Source organism: Acromyrmex echinatior, chromosome 19, assembly GCF_024713525.1.
Source record: "Acromyrmex echinatior isolate Ae372 chromosome 19, ASM2471352v2, whole genome shotgun sequence".
Taxonomy (NCBI): domain Eukaryota; kingdom Metazoa; phylum Arthropoda; class Insecta; order Hymenoptera; family Formicidae; genus Acromyrmex; species Acromyrmex echinatior.
This window is the reverse complement of record NC_141870.1, coordinates 3,867,487-3,885,861: the sequence shown is the minus strand read 5'-3', so window position 1 is coordinate 3,885,861 and position 18,375 is coordinate 3,867,487. Positions and strand designations below refer to the sequence as shown.

The window sequence follows — 18,375 nt, the reverse complement described above, 5'->3', positions numbered from 1 at the left end:
AAAGTTTATTACATCGGTGTTCCTGAATGGACAAACAGATGACACTACAATTAAAGTTATTTTAGAGTCCCTATAAAAAAGTCAATCTTGTCAAAATTTTCATTGGCTTTGAAGTAAAATGGCGGAACCAATCATCATTATATCCCCACTTTGAATATCGTGAACGTGGCGGTGATTTAGATTTTAGAAATTGTGAGAGTAGAATTTACGTTAAATTATATAATATTGATAAGTAGAATTTACGTTAAATTATATAATATTGATAAGTAGAATTTATATTAAATTACAAAATATTGACAGAAGTAGATCTGTTTTCTATAGTTGAATTAGTTTTATACTTTTGAAATTGAAATAGTGATAATACGAAACATAAAAGTGATAATACGAAATAATGAAATAACACTTTCATTTAACATATATAATACTTTTATTTTACAATAAAATGTCTTGCCATCGTCAAATTGCTATATATATATACTGGTAATTCAAAAAAGCCCTTTCTGACAATATGTTTTAATCATGTTTTAGTGATGTTTTCTGCGAAGAAGATTTGTAATTCGAAATCTTTACAATAATAAAGTATAAACTTATCTATTTATAATTTTGATATAACTAAAATAATTTCATCTCTCTCACTTTATTAATCAAAGCTTTCATGATTCTACGTAATAGAAAGGGCTAGAGTCCTCTAATAGAGTTCTTGTTAGACTCGATTTTACTTCATATTGATGCGATTCTCTTATAGGGACTCTAAAGGGTCCTCTATATAAAAATCGTAGACGGTCGTGGAGTCTTAAATCGTAGAAAACTAAATCAATTCTAATCAAATATTCTCCTTATATTTGATTGTGATTGATTGGTTTCCTATAACTTAAGACTCCACGACCATCTACTTTTATGTAGAGAACCCTTAAGTTATTTTAAAGTCACTAGATTTATAATACCGCAAACTCGCATCCATTTTGACGCGAAACGCGGCAATTTCGAATTTATGCATTTATATATACATACATTTATATATACATACTGTACTACTGGCTTTATTTGGAAAAATAAAGCCAGTAAAGTATGTAGATCAATGTTTTTTAATTATAATTAGTTTATTCATAAACAAAAAATATATATCAATGCTTAATTTTATTTAGCAATAAGAATAAGCAATTACAGATTTCAACAAGAACTGTGTATTCTGGTCTACATAGACCGGTATTTATAAGTTGAAATCCACAATCCGTTCTTAGTCTCAAGACAATCTCAAGCAATGTCAAAATACTAATACGACTCTCTCATTGATCTATGATATCTCAAGCACTAGTTTAAGACCATCTCAAATCTTGAGCAACGTTTATGGATTCCACTCACAGGCTGATATTCATAGTCGATTCTTATTTCAAGATCATCTTAAGTAATGTCTTAAAACGCTAATGCGGCCAGTATTCATAATCAGTCAATGTATCCTAAGCCAACTACAATAACTTCTTGATAAAACTTAGAACTTTTTCGCGCATACAAATGATATATTATCAATGTAAAAATTCAAAGAAACGTTAATTTGATAAAAAATTACTTTATGTATACACTGAGAAAAAAATTTATTACAATAAATTTTAAATATTTCTTTGCGTAATCCTAGCGAAATATTTACTTACGGTAAATAAATATTTAGATAAATGAAAAAAAAGATAGTTAATTCAAACTGATGGTTTTTGTATTTAATAAATATGTGTTTACATTTTAGTAAATATTCCGCTCTAGAACTATTCAAAAAAATATTTATCAAAATTTAATAAATTTTTCTCTCAATGTAGAACTCTGATTCCACTTATTTGGAACGTAATAAAAATAATATACTCTTATTTATAATAAATATATTTTATTTTTTCTCTTCTTTTTCTTAATATTTGTTTTATGACAAAATAAACTGTAATTTGTATTATAAAGTTACACGATCATTGTCAGAGAAAAGATGCAACTCGCGACAACAGGCAGCATGTTGCTCCTCATAACATCGCTCATTAGAACATGATCAGTTTAAATGGATAATTTGCGATTTAGAAAAACAACACAATTAACTGCGCCTAACAATATAATCTAAATTGTGACTGTTTCGCAAAGCATTTTTTGGCACCTGATTTAATCAATATAATAGACAATTAAAAATAGAAATCTTAAATAGAAATGCGATATTTGAACGTATCAATGCGATGACGGGCCGATTGCAACGGGTACATTTTATTTAACGTAACAATTATGTATTTCCGACGTTGCGCTGCATCGCTGGTCGTTGTCACGATGCTTCGGACCGCTTATAGAGTGAGACTTATAGACTAGTATCGATTACGAACAGAGCTACTAATTTAATATCGGGATCGAACGTGTAGTCGCTGCAGTTCCGTGTTGTCTTGCACATTGTCTCAGTATTATTGTGCCGCGACCGTCGGCTGGACGTGTATTCCTGTAAATTTTAAGAAGAGACATGTGGGGCCACATATCGATCTCGATCGCAATCCTGCTGGTGTCGTTGCTCTATCATTATCACTTCAGTGAGCCGTCCAGCGTTATTATTTATCCCGAAACACATTACGATTACATTGTCGGTGAGTTAACTTCTCGGTTTATGTTTATTATATCATCCGGCACCTTCGTTTGACAATTCCGGCACTCTTCTTCCTCCACTCCGTTTTTCGAAATATACACTGCATCGATTTTTAGTCAAAAAGAATTAGTATAAATCGCATTGTGCTTAATAGGTGCCTTCTAAATACTTCAGACAAAATAGACAGAAAATACAATACGATATCACACTCTTTTTCTTAGCAAAATTTGAGACATAAAGTTGCCAATTGAGATATAAAGTTACTAATTGTATATTACCCTTTGAATCCTGCTTGTTTTATATTTCTGATTTAAATGTTCATATCTAAAATTTAATTTAATAAACGGCTGATGTTTTGTATTACCGCTAACATTAATTTTTTGCGTCACAATGAAAAAAAATCGCTCGAATTTTACATTTAATCTAATTAATATAATAAAAATGGTGCTTCTTGTTGTTGCGGGGTTTAAGTTGGCGCTGGTACGTCTGGCTGCGTGATTGCATCACGGCTCTCAGAAATGTCGAACGTAACCGTTTTGCTCGTGGAAGCCGGCGGATACTTTGGATGGCTATCGACTATGCCGCTCTTAGCGCCGATGATGCAAGGCACTGAAGTCGATTGGGCCTACCAAACGGAGCCGCAAGTCTTCTCGTCCCGAGGGCTCTACGGCTATGTAATTAAAGCTCAATCCTTCGATGAAGGAATTTCCGTTTCGCGAGAATGATTTCTGTAGAAATTTGCTACTACATATACGCTATATCTTTCATAAAATGAAAATGTGCACTGAGAGAAATGATTTTGTTATAGGAACAAATCAAGGGAAAGCAAATGTGACATTTGTTAAAAAACCGATCGATTTGTTATGATTAATTCGTAAATTAATTCGTCAATGTAACAAATAATCAATAATATCGCTAGCAAATAAGAGGCTCATATACACACACATATACATATATAAATCATAGACGATTGCAGGATTTCAAATCATAAGAAATTGATCAATTCTAATCAAGTATTCTCCCTAAATTTAACTGTGTTTGATCGGTTTTCTATGGCTTAAGACTTCACGATCATCTACGAATTCTATGTAAACGAGCCTAAAGTCTATCCAAAAGATAGATTAGATTCTATATATTTTCTATCTATTTGCTTCTGTTAGTTATAATTCTATTACTAATAATTGGTTGGTATAACAGACTAGCAGCAAACACAACAAACTTTATTATCACATATTTATTGATTAAAGGTGCTAATGGCTTGCTAAATTAACAAAATCCTTTCTCTCTGTGTGGCACATTTCATGAGTTGAATAGAAATATCGATAATAATATTAATCTTTAAATGCCTTACTACAGGAACAAAATATTGATGTTTTATGGTATACCCAACTCAATTCGATTGCTTCAATTGCTTATAACTTTCATAAAAATAAACAGAATATTTTTTTTCAATTGAATTAAGGAATATAACAATACTAAGCAAATATATATCTTTATTAATAGAAAAAGTTATAAGTAATGAAAAAATATTAAAACACATTGGAAAAAGTCGGATATATCAGAAAGACGTTTAAGCGTTAATCTAAAAGATTTTATGCCACATTTCATGAAACATCTTTATTCGTATGCAAAATGAATATTCCAAAAATTCGCACTTCCGTTTGGAATCGCGTATTTTTAGCGTAGCAAATTCCTTCATTGATCATGTTTAGAGACAAAACTTTCCAAGGGGAAAAGGACTTGGAGGGAGCGGGCAGCTTAATTATCTCGTTCACTCCTTCGGGAGGCCTGAGGACTATAAGAGATGGCCGAAGGGTTGGTCGCACGCTGACCTGCTCCCCTACTTTCAAAAAGTGTCCGATATTATGAACATCATCCCGATGCCGGAGGAAGAATACCTAACGAAGGCTTTCGTCCTGGCCGAGGAATCGTTAAAGCTGGATAACATATCCTTGCGGAAAGCGATGTACACTGCAAAAAAAGGATCGAGATGGAGTACTTATCACGCTTATTTGCGAAAGGCTTGGAATCGCAAGAATTTACATATCATGATGAACACACTCGTTGCCAAGGTCTCCATAATTTTTATTTTATATATCATGCTGGAGAAAACAATTTTCCACGATAAATTTTTTTTTTTTTTTTTTTTTCTCGAAAATATACCCCATTCTCCTTTTTATAACAGAAGATTAAAAATTATGATTGAAAATAATTATTTGTATAACAGTTTTTTTATTTAATTATTTTATTTCTATAAATATATATTTTTGATGTGTGTGTTTTGGTTCGAACGTTATAGATACTTTTCAAGAATAACAAAGTCGATGGCATTAAAGTGATATATAAAAATGGCTCCGTCGGGAGAATCGGTGTGAAAAAGGAGATAATTCTTTGCGCGGGCACTATCAATACTCCGCAGTTACTTTTAATTTCCGGCATAGGACCTGTCAACGAATTAAAAAAGCATAAGGTGATAAATCAAATTATCAAATTGCCAAACTTTTCGATTTCAAGTAAAATAATAAATTCGATCTCTAGATACCCATAGTGCAAGATCTTCCGGAAGTAGGCCGGAATTTGTTTGATCACCTAAACGTACCTGTTTACGTGAATCTACGGGAACGAGTCAGTATCACGCTTGTGAAGCTACAAACTATACCTGAGGTGTTCAATTATTTCGCCTTCGGAACCGGTAAATGTGATAACGCGCCAATAACGACGCTTGTCATTTACTTGCGATGCCTATAGACTCACTTTATATGGCCGACGTTGTAATCTTGCCATATACTTTTTTTCTCCATTGCATGTCAAAGGATGGTTGGCCACTAACGGCGTAATGGGATTGGGGCGTGCTAATAACAGTGGCCTTCTCCTCTTCGGAGTGGCGTCCACAGAGGAAAAATTGCTGAAGGCTATCTCAAATTTCGAGACTGAGGTGAATGAACCACCCACAGCTGTAATATATTTGGACTTTAACTAAAATAACATATCGTAGTCATTGCTTTGCGACAAACAACCGTACTTTTCGCGCGCGATTATAACGTTCTATTCATAGCAATTATCATTTGCAATAATTTAATGATTATTATTATGTCAATCAAGAAGAATTAATCATTGTTCATTAGACGTTCAGATCGCTATTTCCATCGTATAACGACAGTAGGCACGAAGGATTTATTTATCTAGTTACGTGTTTGCAACCGAAGAGTCGTGGAAGCATAACGTTGAGATCAAGCAACATCCACGACTCTCCAAAAATTAATCCTGCGTACCTTCAGGATCCCGACGACGTCATGTGCACCTATCGAGGTAAATTCCTCTCTTGCCACGATAAATTTTACTCTCATTAAGAAAATAAATTGTAGAACCGTGAATTTATTTAAATTGACGATAATTAATTTTCACGATTATTCGATAAGCTATAAACCTCGCCCTGGAGACTCTCAATACGAGACTCTTTCGCGAGTACGGCGCGAAAGTCCACGTCCCTGATTTCGAAGAGTGTCGTCATTTACGACAGAACTATCGGGATGTCGATTATTCGGAGTGTGTCATGAGAATCGCAGGACTCACGAGCCATCATCCGTGTGGCACTTGCAGGATAAGTGCGGAAGATGATGCGGTTGTAGATGAGGAGTTAAGGTAAACGATAGATAGGGTATTTAAAGGATGTCTTAAAGGATGACATTTGAGATGAGAGTAAGTGAAGTAATTGTAATAAAATTATAATTACGTTCTCTAGGGTAAAAGGCGTGAGTGGATTGAGGATAATGGACGCCAGCGTAATGCCATCTCCAATTTCTGGCACGCCAAATTCAGTTCTCGTCGCGATGGCCGAACGTGCGTCTGATATAATTTTAGATCGCTTGTCTAAATAATATTCAAGATTAATTTTATAACATGTAATATATTATTGTAAAAATAATAATGTTCGCAAGTCACGCAACTCGTTTGTGATTACCTGTTACGATTTATCTTTTGATTATGGTTTAGGGAAAGGATATCAGGAAGCAATTAGGTCGCAAATGAAAAGAAATCCATGGTGCTCCAAGTTTTTTGTAATTTATAATTAATGGTAAAGTTTTCTTTTGTTTTACAGTAATCGAACAGTTATTAATAATCTAATTAAATTTCGATTAATTTTTATACAAACAAAAAGGGTGAGTTACACTCAACGGCATAGCCACGAAACCCTGCCATCTTGTTCGCGCTCGGAGTATAAAGAAAAAAAGAAACTTGTATTTTTTTTTTACATGCTCTCTGTCTTCGAAGACTTTCTTTCAACTCCATTTTTCCCATCCGGGATCGTTTTGCGATGGCAGAGTTTCGGCATTCTTCCTATTCCACTTCCGCGTTTTGCCTCTTTCCTCTCTTTCACATCTTTCTTGCATATCCGCAAACACACACACACACACACACATGCATTCTTCCCTCTTGTGTTTCTCTTTCATCGGTTCTCGTTTTTCTCATGCGAATTCGTATTTGTTTCTTTTCGCATCGATCTCTTCCTCGCAGACATTCACACACACACTCACACGCACGCGTACCTGTGTCGCCTCTTATAAATAAAAATAGTTCGATAATAACCCGCGAAGTTTCGTATTTTCGAAAACGCAACTATGCCCATGCGCACCTCGCTCGTGCCGCAGATAAACGAGCCCGATTTCGGCGCCTCGCATCTCTCTTCTCTCTCCCTTCCACCCCATATACAGCAATAATTACGTAACGTAAACTTAATCTCTCAACTTAAAACAAAAATTGGTAACCACGTATTCGCGGCGCACGCCGCGAGCTTCACGCTTACCCCGGAAAAGAAAACTTTCTCGATAGATTTCATCCGCACGAAGGGATGAAAATGGTACGAACGAAAGCAGTATAGCGTGAGTCGAACAAGAAAAGGATTTCGTAGGTGTCAAGTGACATCCTCCTCGGTCGTTGACATCGTCGTCTGGCGACAAGTATCGTGCCGAGTCAAGAAATCGAAGTGATTCGCCTTAATCTCGCTCGGCTTTACATAAGTCTATTTAATTGGCGAATTCGATTATGTGCGTTTGCGGTTCAACGCAAGAGATTTTGTAGTCCCGGAAGGCAATGCTCGATCGCAATAAGGTCGACTCAGACCAATGTGAAATACGCGGGGAAACGCTTGCCGTGTGATTTTTCGGGCCCTGCGGCATTTCCGGCGCACGGAAGAAGCTCGCCCGAACGTGCACCGCGCCATCAGATAAACGCATAAAACATTTTTTTTTCTCTTTGTCTTCTTTTTTTTCGTTTTCGTTTTTGCTTTACTATAGGTAGAGTTTGCTTCAGCTCTCGAAGAGTGTGCAGTCGCATCGCGGGACCACGACGACGGGGATCACTTAAGATCTAAACAAGTATTCCTTAATATTAGATATATAACTATCTATTTATATGTATTTATATATATACTTTTTCATATATATATTTATATTAAAAAATGAATGTACTCTCTCTCTCTCTCTCTCTCTCTCTCTCTTTCTCTCTTTCTCTCTCTTGTTACTAATATAGGGATAGATTATTAATTAATTTGTAATTGCGTGTAACATAGACGCGTCCAGCGCATAGAAACATAAATAAATAAATATAAACGGATGTATTTACATTATACTCGGGTAGAAGAGGGGGAGGGGTATGTGATATCGGAAGGTTCGATGGGCATATATATATGTGTATATATATATATATATATATATATATATATATATATATATATATATATATTCCCTTCTCTATTTCTCTCTCTTTCTTTAAATATATATGTATATATATGTATATTTATGTATAAATCTCACAAGATTTGCTGTCTACTCTGTGATGCCAGCATATCTATGACTTCACCTCAGCGTAAATATGCGGCGATGATGGAGAAAACGAAGAACGAAAATAATACTTCGCGGAAACAGAGAAATCGGAGGAACCGTAGGTAATGCGCGTAACTATATATATATATTATACATATATATATATATATAGATAGATAGATACGGAGTCTGAGGTAGAAGCGGTTTCGTATACTTATCAATATATTATATGATTGTGTGCATTTGTTTATTTATGTGTATGTAAGCACTGGTGAAGTCTGATTTATCGATATTCTCCGAGTACTAGGTAAACAATTCGCGTCTAACAACTCAAAAAAAACTCGCGTTTTTCCGCCGACATGGTGACGTGGAAATAAAATAAAATGATAAAGAAAAAATAGCGGTAATTAATCAGAGAAGAAAGGGATTTTGCTGACGGTGATTCTCGCGTCCACCGAGACGAAACGGAAAGCAAAGTGAAGTCTTAATTTGCGTCTATGTTGTACGGAATTTCCTGTCATTATTACATTTTTCTTTTAAAATAACCATATTACTTTCTATGCATATATTAAAGAAAAGAAAACACAAACTCGGTGGGATTTAAACGACGTGCCCCGTTTGGCCAAACAGAAATCGATGAACAGGATGATCAATCGGCTGCTGCTACGAAAGGAGACAATTAACATCGCTGGACGAGAAACAATTTAAGAGTCAACGAAAGATAAAGACAGGAACGTAAAACGTAAGGCAGTAAGACATAAGCAGTAAACGAATTAGCCAATCGCAACAGAGAACGTAAGGCAATTTTACGTTTCTTTACTGGCCGATTTGCTTACCGTTTATGACTTAAGTTTTTCTACGTTTTTACTTAAATATATATATATATATATATATATATATATATATATATATTGTAGCAACGAGAACATTCGCACACGGTTTAACGTATGAGAAAAGGATTCGCAGAACTCGAGAGAAGCGCGTGGACTCGCTATATGCCTGTATTTATGTTATGCGTAACTGTGCGTCTTTCGACTTTGGTCGTGCGGGAAAATCGCGAGAGAGATATTGGCGATGAGTCCGATAATTTCTAGGAATGCTCCGTTTCTCTAAAAAAATCGATCTCCTTCCAAACGAAAAGAGTTATTTTTAACTGATTTTTTGTGCGAAAAATCGATTTTTCTAAACAAAAGGTTTTAGATCGATTCTTCCATTTCTTTTTTTTTTTACTAAAGAGATTGGTTTCAGGCCTATCTCTTGCAAAAATCGATTTTTGGCGAATCAATTCGGAGGTCATTCATATTCCTAGACTGATTTCCATGGCGAACGATCAAGGATTCGCGGTTGTGAATTTAACAAAGCGTTTGACACCTGGCGATATACATCGGAGAGAAGAGGTCTTTTAACGAACGAACACACCGACACAGTCCCTACTATACACTCAACTATTGCATCGCTTGATTCATTGATTTATGTTTATTAAGAACCTTATAGACTATTATACTTTGTAGTTTGTACTTGGTTTTCATATTCCTGAGAGAAAAGGATTCGCGACGCGCCGTACGCCGTGTCGACGTTTTCCTGGAGCGGAAGGGTTGCTTGCACGATCATTGACAGCTTTTCTACTATGTTTTTTTTTTTCACAATCTTCCCCCTTATTCCCTTTTCTCCCCGAAATAAGAGCAACGGCGACGGCGGCGGCGCGACGCGACGGTCCTATCCGATCTTGCAAACTATCGCTTTACCATGTTATACACAGAGATTATTTTTTTTTTTTTTTTTTTTTTTCATAAGCTTCATTCTGTGCGCACCCTGTATGTCGTGTGTGAGGTAGCATTTGTACTAGTGTGTGACAAAGTATTGTGATTCGTTATTGCGGCGGCCGCGGGCCGTTATTGAAATTGCGATCGGCGACGAGGCTAGCGGAGGTCCCGGCCCGGCCTCTGTGGCAGTGTTCTCGCATACGTCGCCACGATGAGAGGTCAGTCTTATTGTGTTGATAAGATAAGGAACGGGGGAACGCGAGATAGGCGCGGCGCGCGACGTCTCATTGTCGCGCCTCGGGAGTACAAACACGGATTCTCCGGACGTCGCGGCGAAACGGTTCGCCGTCGACGCATTAACGTTTCAATTCGATCGCGACGTTACGGACGGACCCATGTCGACGTTGAGGTATACAAGGATACGGCGAAATCGTTCATCGTGATCGCGTTGGACTCCGTGAGCGGAGGCCGATCGCGCGGAACGGTCCTCGACGACGAGCTCGTCACCGACGCATTCGGCCACGTGGCGCACTTGGTTTTTGCTCTCTTTCTCTCTCTCTCTCTCTCTCTCTCTCTCTCTCTCTCTTTTCTCTATGTGTGTTTACCTATATAATTTTTCTTTTTTTTTTTTCTTTACAGCGTGTATAGTAAGTTTACAAAATCCACACATCCTGTCTGTTCTGTTTGTTAACCCTTAAACATTACGTTTACTTTGTACTATAAGTTGCAGCCGGAAAACGAGCCGCTCGTTCCCCGGACGTTCGAGGTCCCGCTTTGCGACATCGCTACGCCATGTGTCTGCTTCCTCTTCATCATCTCCTCTTTTTGTCGCCCTCTTCCCTCTGCCGTATCTTCTTTTTGCTTTTTTTTTTCTTTTTTTTTTCTTTCTTTCATTGCTCCGTCGATTTTTAAATATGCTTATGCGTGCGTGATACATGTATTATGTAATCATTATCAACTACGGTATAGTACTATTATATACTATACGAGCAAACGGTACAGTAGTTGCCGGTGCACTCTCTGCGCGCGGTGTAGGTGCAATGATGACATCAATTTTGCTCTCTCACTCTCCTCCCGCGGGCAGCCGCGATTTCCTTTTTTTTTTTTTCTGTCTGTCCCGGAGCTCGCTGCCCGCGCGATGCGAATGATAATGAAGGTTTCCCGTTCACACCGTGACAATCGTCCGTTCCGACGTGCTCGAACGCGCAGCTTCGAATACCGCGGTCAAATCATTGTAATATAATATGATCAATTTAACGACAATTTTCCCAGTCCGATGCAACTTTCAATAACGTTCGAATCTTTGACCGAAAGTACCAGATTGAAAACGAGACTTTTTTTTTTCTCGTGAAATTTTTGTGTCGCCACACTTTCCTTAATTTCGAAGATGAAATTTAGAAATGATGATACCGTGTTTTGGAAATTTTAAATTACTCACGAATCTCTCTTTTTTTTATATACATTGATTATCCGGCTTTCTCGCGCGATCGCGTTCGCGTTCTTCGCCTCTCGAAAGCGTGCGCGCACGAACGGGCCACGGTGTGAACATCTCTCGTCTCTCGTGTCAAGCCTTGTGTCACACACGACATCTATAAAGGATTCTCAATCCGTAAAACACATATTATAGAAACAACATGCAACATTTTATCCTACCGCCGTGATACAATAATGGTACATACATACGCGTACGTATGCGCGCGTGGCACGCGTACGCGCGTCGCGCGAGTGTCGTGTACGTGTGCACGTGTCTGTCTGTGTGTACGTGTGTGTATTCCTGCGGGTACATATATATACATATAGACCAAATATAATTCTTACACCCGGATGTACGACGCGTGGTATAAGAATATAAGGTATTTCGTTGCGTATAATGGCCAGCAGACTAAATCAGAACAAACAATCGAAATACTTGCCCTAAATTTAGAGTAACCATTCTTGGGAATGGAATATCTTATATTTTTATACCATCGTACGACGGATCGCGAAAACTTGGAAATTGAAAGCGCGCGCGTTTCGTTTCGCACACTTTCGATTTTCGATCGCGAGTCCGTCTCTTGCGCGTACCTCGACGAAAATCGACTGTAGCAGCGAATTTGGAATATACTAATATTATCCTCGAGCTGAAGATGCTCGGTATTGACGAGCTCGGGGAGAATCGAGAGGAAAAAGTATACAATAAAAATATCGTAATTTCGTTTCGACAGCGCGTTGAAGAATCATTCGATTACTTTTGAGCAAAGCGATACGACGAAATCAATGACGATTCATAATCGATTTGAGTGAAATTGCCGATTTTCGGCCGTTCCAAATACATTTACGCGCATAATCGATGTCGAGATAATATTACGACTATAATTAATTCTAAATTTTCACTTTAATTCTACGTCGTTTTTATTTTTTTTTTTTTAGGTACGTATGCTCTTTTACTTTTCTCTTATAATTTTCTTCACCGACATTGCCTCTCGCTCTTCCGATCTGCTGTATGTGTACGTGTGTGTGTGTGTTTCGTGTAAGTGTCGAGTGTGAAATACCTTTACTACGTATGCACTCCTAATCCTTACGTATGACAAAACAATTAAACCCTGGGTTTAACCGACTCCTCCTCCCCTCCAGAAATTCCACGTCTGACGTTATTATTCTAACTTTCGAATTTCGCCGCTCGACTCTGCCAATAACTCGATCCCTCTTCTACTTAAACTTAACGCTAATTCATTGTACCACTTAAAGGTATCCTTCCCCCCTCCCGCCTTTGCCTCTGCTTAGCAGAACAGCCGAAAACAATATATATATTTTGTATATATATTAAGTAAAAGATTCATTATATAACTTGGCATACGCGACCGTATCTATTTACACTAGCATGTGTACTGTCCACGTGCGTGTGTACGTATGTTCTCTCCCATAACTCCTCTCTCCTCCTCTCTCCTCCCTATCTCTCTGTGTACGTGTATGTACGTGTGTGCGCGTGTGTGTATGTTCCTATCATCACATACGTAAACGACACATAACATCTTTGAATATCCTTTTCCCGCGGCTTCTCCCCCGGGAATTAACTTCTCTATAACTATGTAATCTCCGTCGTCCAGCATCATTAATCCCATCCTCGGCGATTAACTTCCCTTTACGCTCCCTCGGGACAATCGTTGTCACCTACGCTCGAATAATTTTCGCTTTCCCTCACCACCTCCTTCATCAGCGCATCGGCGCTCATCTAATCTCACCGATCTATTCGATGATCAACACTACTCTGTATTTATCACCTCTTTCGCTTCATCCCCGGGACGAAAACGGTGCAACCAGTCGCGACCGCTTCAGCAACGTTCGACGACACGTCGGACGTTGATGATTTCGCGTTGCAATTTCGACGCAACGGATCACGACGCATAATTGCGGCTCTTCCTCCTTCCCGCGAATCGCTTCACGCGCGCATTCACGACTGCTCATGCATATGTGTACGCACTCGCTCGCTCTCGCGTTCACTCACTACGGCTTCACAGTTGTACATACATGTTATGTTATTTCAATAATGCGCCCTCGCGACAACAAAACGGAAAGAAAATGGACCTACAGTGAGTGCAAAAAGTGTTCGTACAGAGAAAATATTTTTTTTTTTTTTTTTAAAACTTTATTTTTGAAAAGTAGGATATTATCCAGCGAGAAATGAGTCATCGAATCGATGTCGATACGATGATTTCAACACCAATTCGACGTCGATCCGACGTTTAATTGACGATCATTTCTCGCTGGGTGGGTAATTAACAATTTATTCATAACGAATAAAATAGACGGTATGTATCTCTTAAAATTATATATACCAAAAAGATGCGTGTGTATTAAATTATAGAAAATATATCATCTGAAAAATAAGCGAAAATTAAAAATTCTATTGTATGGATGCTTAAAAAGTATTCGTACAATCGAAAAACTTAGCTTCTAAAATCAGAAATACATGCGAAGCTTGTTTGTTTATGTTAGAACAGAATATATTCATTGTACAAAATTACCAATTAATGTTTATTTTTTTACAAACAAGATACTTTTTTTATAAAAAAAATTTCCTTGTACGAATACTTTTTGCTCTCACTGTATTTCACGTATAGATAGACATCACGTGCGCGAATCAAAGATCTCGGAGCTTCTCGGACGAATGAACTTCATGAATTCATTCGGGACGGGAATGATTGTAGCGAAGGAACAAAACATCGAATGTACATGTGTTTGACTAGCGTGAATGGATTCTGATTTATGATACAAGCGAAGCATGTAGCAATTAATTTAAAATTAATCTACGGTCTGTGTAAGCTCCGAGATCCACGATCTTGCGCTACCCTCTCAAGAGGGTAGCAATGGCAGGAGAACTGCTCCGACATTAACCGGACAAAGTAGTAGTAATAGTAGTAGTAATAATAGTAGCGGCTGTACGGAATGTACAGGTTTTATTGTACTGTATAATATATCGCTATTGTGTTCCCTGTGTGTAATGCATTGCAAAACGATGAGGTAGTACTGTCATACTTTTGGCAGAGTTATGCGCGCGCGTGCGCGACGAGTGCTCACGTATATATTTGGCATGTTGAATGTTATTAGAAAACGGGAAAAAAAAAAGAAGAAGAAAAGAGATGAAGAAAAAATAAAAATAAAAATACAAAAAAAAAAAAGAAATAAAAGAACGGAAATGAACTCTCTTCGGCTTCTATCTCGTGTACTATTATATCCCCAGCTCGCGCACGACGCGCTTTAAATACTAAATAATTCTCTATATCGTCTCTATTGTCTCTGATAACTTACGGTAGGCGGATATCGTTGTGAGAATAACCGTTTAAAAACTTTCTGCGAAAGAACAAAAAAAAATAATAAACGAAAGGGAGAACAAGTAAACGGAACAAAAATAAGACAGATTAATCTGTATAAAGTGTAAATACTGTAACAAGTAATATCGTGGGTGCCATCCTGACTAGGAGTATATCTCTATATATCTATACATATAGGTAATGTGTAATATAAATCTATTGCATTGATCACATCTCATACAACCGGGATAGCAACTATTTCGCGCGTAACCGCGCGCACTGTTTAAAATCACACGTGTGTGATCGATGGCTATACTCTATATTCACGGTACGCGACTATTGCTCCGGACAAAAGTCCGCATTTTAAACATTGTAAACAGGTAACAAAGTGGTAGTGATCGTTTCGCCGCGAGGCATCGCAGCCGTTGCGACAAACTTCCGTGGCGAATGCGTTCGTTTTTTTTTTCCTTTTTATTATCATTTTTTTTTTTTCCAGAAAAATCGATGTCGACATAATATAGTATAATGATGTATCAACGTGATTATTGCTCGGTCGACGTGCTAGGTACATTCGCATTCGCCAAGAAGTATTTCTGCGTGAACAGCTGTATGACTCTCCCACGGCTAATCGCACGACAGTCGTCCGCCCTAGAATCGCAGTGTAATCTCTCGTAAACGTTATATAAAATCGTAACTGTATAAAAGGTGTGTACTTCGTCGGGTGTCGTCTTGGCGCGATTTCGGATATGTGGGTCCCAGCGCGATTATTATATATTTATTAATAGTGGAGTGCGTGTTGTACGCGAGTGTATAAAAAGGCGAAACTGAAAATTAACGTGTGATTACTCCAGAGTAGAAAAAGCGTCTTGTCTTTGGCACTGGTGCGCGCGTAAACGTAAACGTAACGTGTTGGATATAGGTATCGCACATCGGTACGTCGCGATCCTATAGGCTCGACTTCTCAACAGCGATAGTAGTACCAGAAACAGGTAAACCGGTTAACGGCGTTAACGATTAAAATGCGACGGCGAGTAATCCGATCTATGTTGAACTATCAAAAGGTAGCGTTTTCTCCTGGCGCTCGTTCGCGCCACGATTTAAGTTTACCTGAGTTTACATTGGTTTCTCTCGTCGCAGTCGCCTGCGCTATAACGGCTCTGCGTGTACGTGTTTATGCGCCATATTCGCTGCTCAGGTCGTTACCTTCACTCGCTATCTCTCGTCTCTCGTTTAAAAAGCTCCTAGTTAATAATCCTTACTTGACCGTTGCACTTTCATTGACTAGCTTTGTGATTCGCAGCGTTTTCGCGAGCGTGCTCGAGGCGCCGTGCGCATCGTTGTTCCGTGCCTCCTTCATGTTTTTTTTTTCTTGCCCCATTACGAATCTTCATAGTCGTGCCCCTCGTTGATGATTTCTCGACGATTCCAGACGCGCACGCGGAGAGATCACTCTCGCGACGAGGAATCGGGACGGCGTTCGCTGACGACGACGAAGGGAAAACGAAGGTACCTAACTGCAGCCTCTCCTCTCCTCTCGTCTCGTACGCTCTAACCGCGGTCCAGTCTCGCGGTCGACTCTGGCGAAGTGGTTACCGGAATTGTTGCTTCCGGTACCACCGCACGTGGACCACGACGGCGACCGCGATGGCGACGGCGAGAATGACAGCGACGCCGAAGACATTGTTACTGGAGCACAGTGTCCGAGATGTTGGAGAGCACAGTGTCCGAGACCGAATGGTTGGACTGCTGGAATTCTTGCTTCATGCTGAGCTCGGCTTTGTGCTCTCGCGCGATGTGCCGTCTGACGGTGTTGTTCCTGGTGAACGTTCGCGCGCAGTACGGACACGGTACTCTGATGCCCTGGTGACGTTGCCGCACGTGAGCGCGTAGATTCGTCTCGTAGCCGTACAGTCTCTCGCAGAAGGGGCACTTTAATTTCCTACCTGGAAAAGTAGGAACCTTTGTTTACAAATCCAATTCGTTAAATAAATAAACCGATTATACCTACGTTTGTTTGGCGCTAAATTACTATCGGCCGTAAACTTACTTCGGCAAATAAGAACGCTATAATTTTCAAAAGAGTATAAGCGTCGCTCATGTACGTGGCGGTTAAAAATATTAATAGACCACCAAAAAATATTTCACGGAACTGTCTCAATCGTGATATACATTGGTATTATACGAAAGACCTGGCATTAAAAAAAAATCTTTTCTTTTTTTTCAAACGTAGTTAAAATTTTTCCACGATTTAATCAACACGTAAGCCTATGAGCTAATCATAGTGTTCTGCGTATAAACGCACGTGTAATGCCGCAGCGAAACCTTCGTGGAAGGAGGACCGAATGCAAATTGCGCAACCCAGCTTCTCTTCTTCCCTCTCTTGTTTTCTCTCTTTTACACATACATTTTTTCTGTTAGTGCGCAATCGCGTTTCGCCATTAGTTCCATCGACGAGAAGAAAACAAAGTTCAGGCTGAGGCGATTCATGGTGGAGCATTAGGCCAATGCCTCTGAGATTGTTGGCGCGTGCAAGGCCAACCTTGAGCTCTGCGGGCTCTAATATACTTCCCGTCCAACCCGATTAACTTGCGCCAGAAGTACCATTTACATTTTACGGCAACTGCCACGCCGCACCGGTTCGGCCTCCTCCTACGCACGAACGCGCAAAACCGATCGCGGCCGATAAACTATCTACAGCTCTGTTCGCGTTGCTAAAATCTACACAAATATTTGCACTTAAAATGAGATAAATATATATTTAGACGAGAGAAAAGGCGAAGATGTTGACGAGTGCAAAAAGTGTTAGCGAATAGACCTTTTGTCATATGAGCCCCTTAGTTGACAAGTGGCACAAGTCCAAAATTAGGAAAAATGCGTTTGTGTAGAAATAGGAAGTATTAAGAATGTTTGTTTTATCTACCAATTTAATTTACTTTTATTTTGTTTTTATATTCATAAAAAATAAAAATGGACTTAGTCATTATTCTAGCTTTTTTTTACGGTCACTTTATTTATGATGTAAAATTGATTTTTATTTTTTATCAGCCTGTTACGCAGCCTGTTATATATTTCTTAAATTGTTACCCTAAACCCGATATAGTCGCAATTTTTTAGACCTTAATTATTGTACGATTATTTTTCTTGCTACACAATACGTAACGACGCATTATAATAGTAGACGCAATATATTTTCTGTTTATATATTGTTAAGATTATTTCTAAAGCTGACGTTTTTACATTGTTGGAATAGTGAAATTAAATTATAAAATATACCATGCTAATATTAGACTGAACTAAATGCTTAAAATATGCATTTAAGAAAAAACATTCTTCGAGAGAAACGTGATACATAATTAAATGCTGCTTCGATTCAAAATCGATATAAATTATGATGCGTTGTAAAG

At 38.4% G+C, this 18,375-nt stretch overlaps 2 protein-coding genes and 1 long non-coding RNA gene across 7 annotated transcripts in view; 2 read left to right on the top strand and 1 right to left on the bottom strand.

Annotated features, from left to right (window-relative positions):
• The window catches only part of LOC105147852 (uncharacterized), a 185,093-nt gene that overhangs the window by 115,594 nt on the left and 51,124 nt on the right, over nt 1–18,375 (top strand). The window lies entirely within an intron of this gene.
• Nucleotides 1,888–6,537, top strand: LOC105147850 (neither inactivation nor afterpotential protein G). Its single transcript, XM_011059156.2, has 9 exons — nt 1,888–2,597; nt 3,068–3,270; nt 4,309–4,668; nt 4,896–5,066; nt 5,135–5,288; nt 5,410–5,531; nt 5,722–5,905; nt 6,016–6,238; nt 6,339–6,537. The coding sequence occupies exons 1-9, from the start codon at nt 2,477–2,479 to the stop codon at nt 6,472–6,474; spliced, it is 1,674 nt and encodes a 557-aa protein (XP_011057458.1). The 5' UTR covers nt 1,888–2,476; the 3' UTR covers nt 6,475–6,537.
• chinmo (Chronologically inappropriate morphogenesis) overlaps nt 6,637–18,375 on the bottom strand; it is a 59,664-nt gene continuing 47,925 nt past the window's right edge. For all 5 annotated transcript variants that reach the window (XM_011059157.2, XM_087415916.1, XM_087415917.1 and 2 more), the window contains exon 7: nt 6,637–16,914. In XM_011059157.2, coding sequence (XP_011057459.1) covers nt 16,655–16,914 — 260 coding nt within the window. In that variant the 3' untranslated portion in view covers nt 6,637–16,654. The remainder of the gene's footprint in view (nt 16,915–18,375) is intronic.

Coding starts and splice junctions, on each gene's coding strand:
- LOC105147850 (XM_011059156.2), top strand. CDS start 2,477: ATGTGGGGCCACATATCGATCTCGATCGCAATCCTGCTGGTGTCGTTG. Junction 2,598..3,067: donor ACATTACGATTACATTGTCG/GTGAGTTAACTT, acceptor GCGGGGTTTAAG/TTGGCGCTGGTACGTCTGGC. Junction 3,271..4,308: donor CCCGAGGGCTCTACGGCTAT/GTAATTAAAGCT, acceptor GATCATGTTTAG/AGACAAAACTTTCCAAGGGG.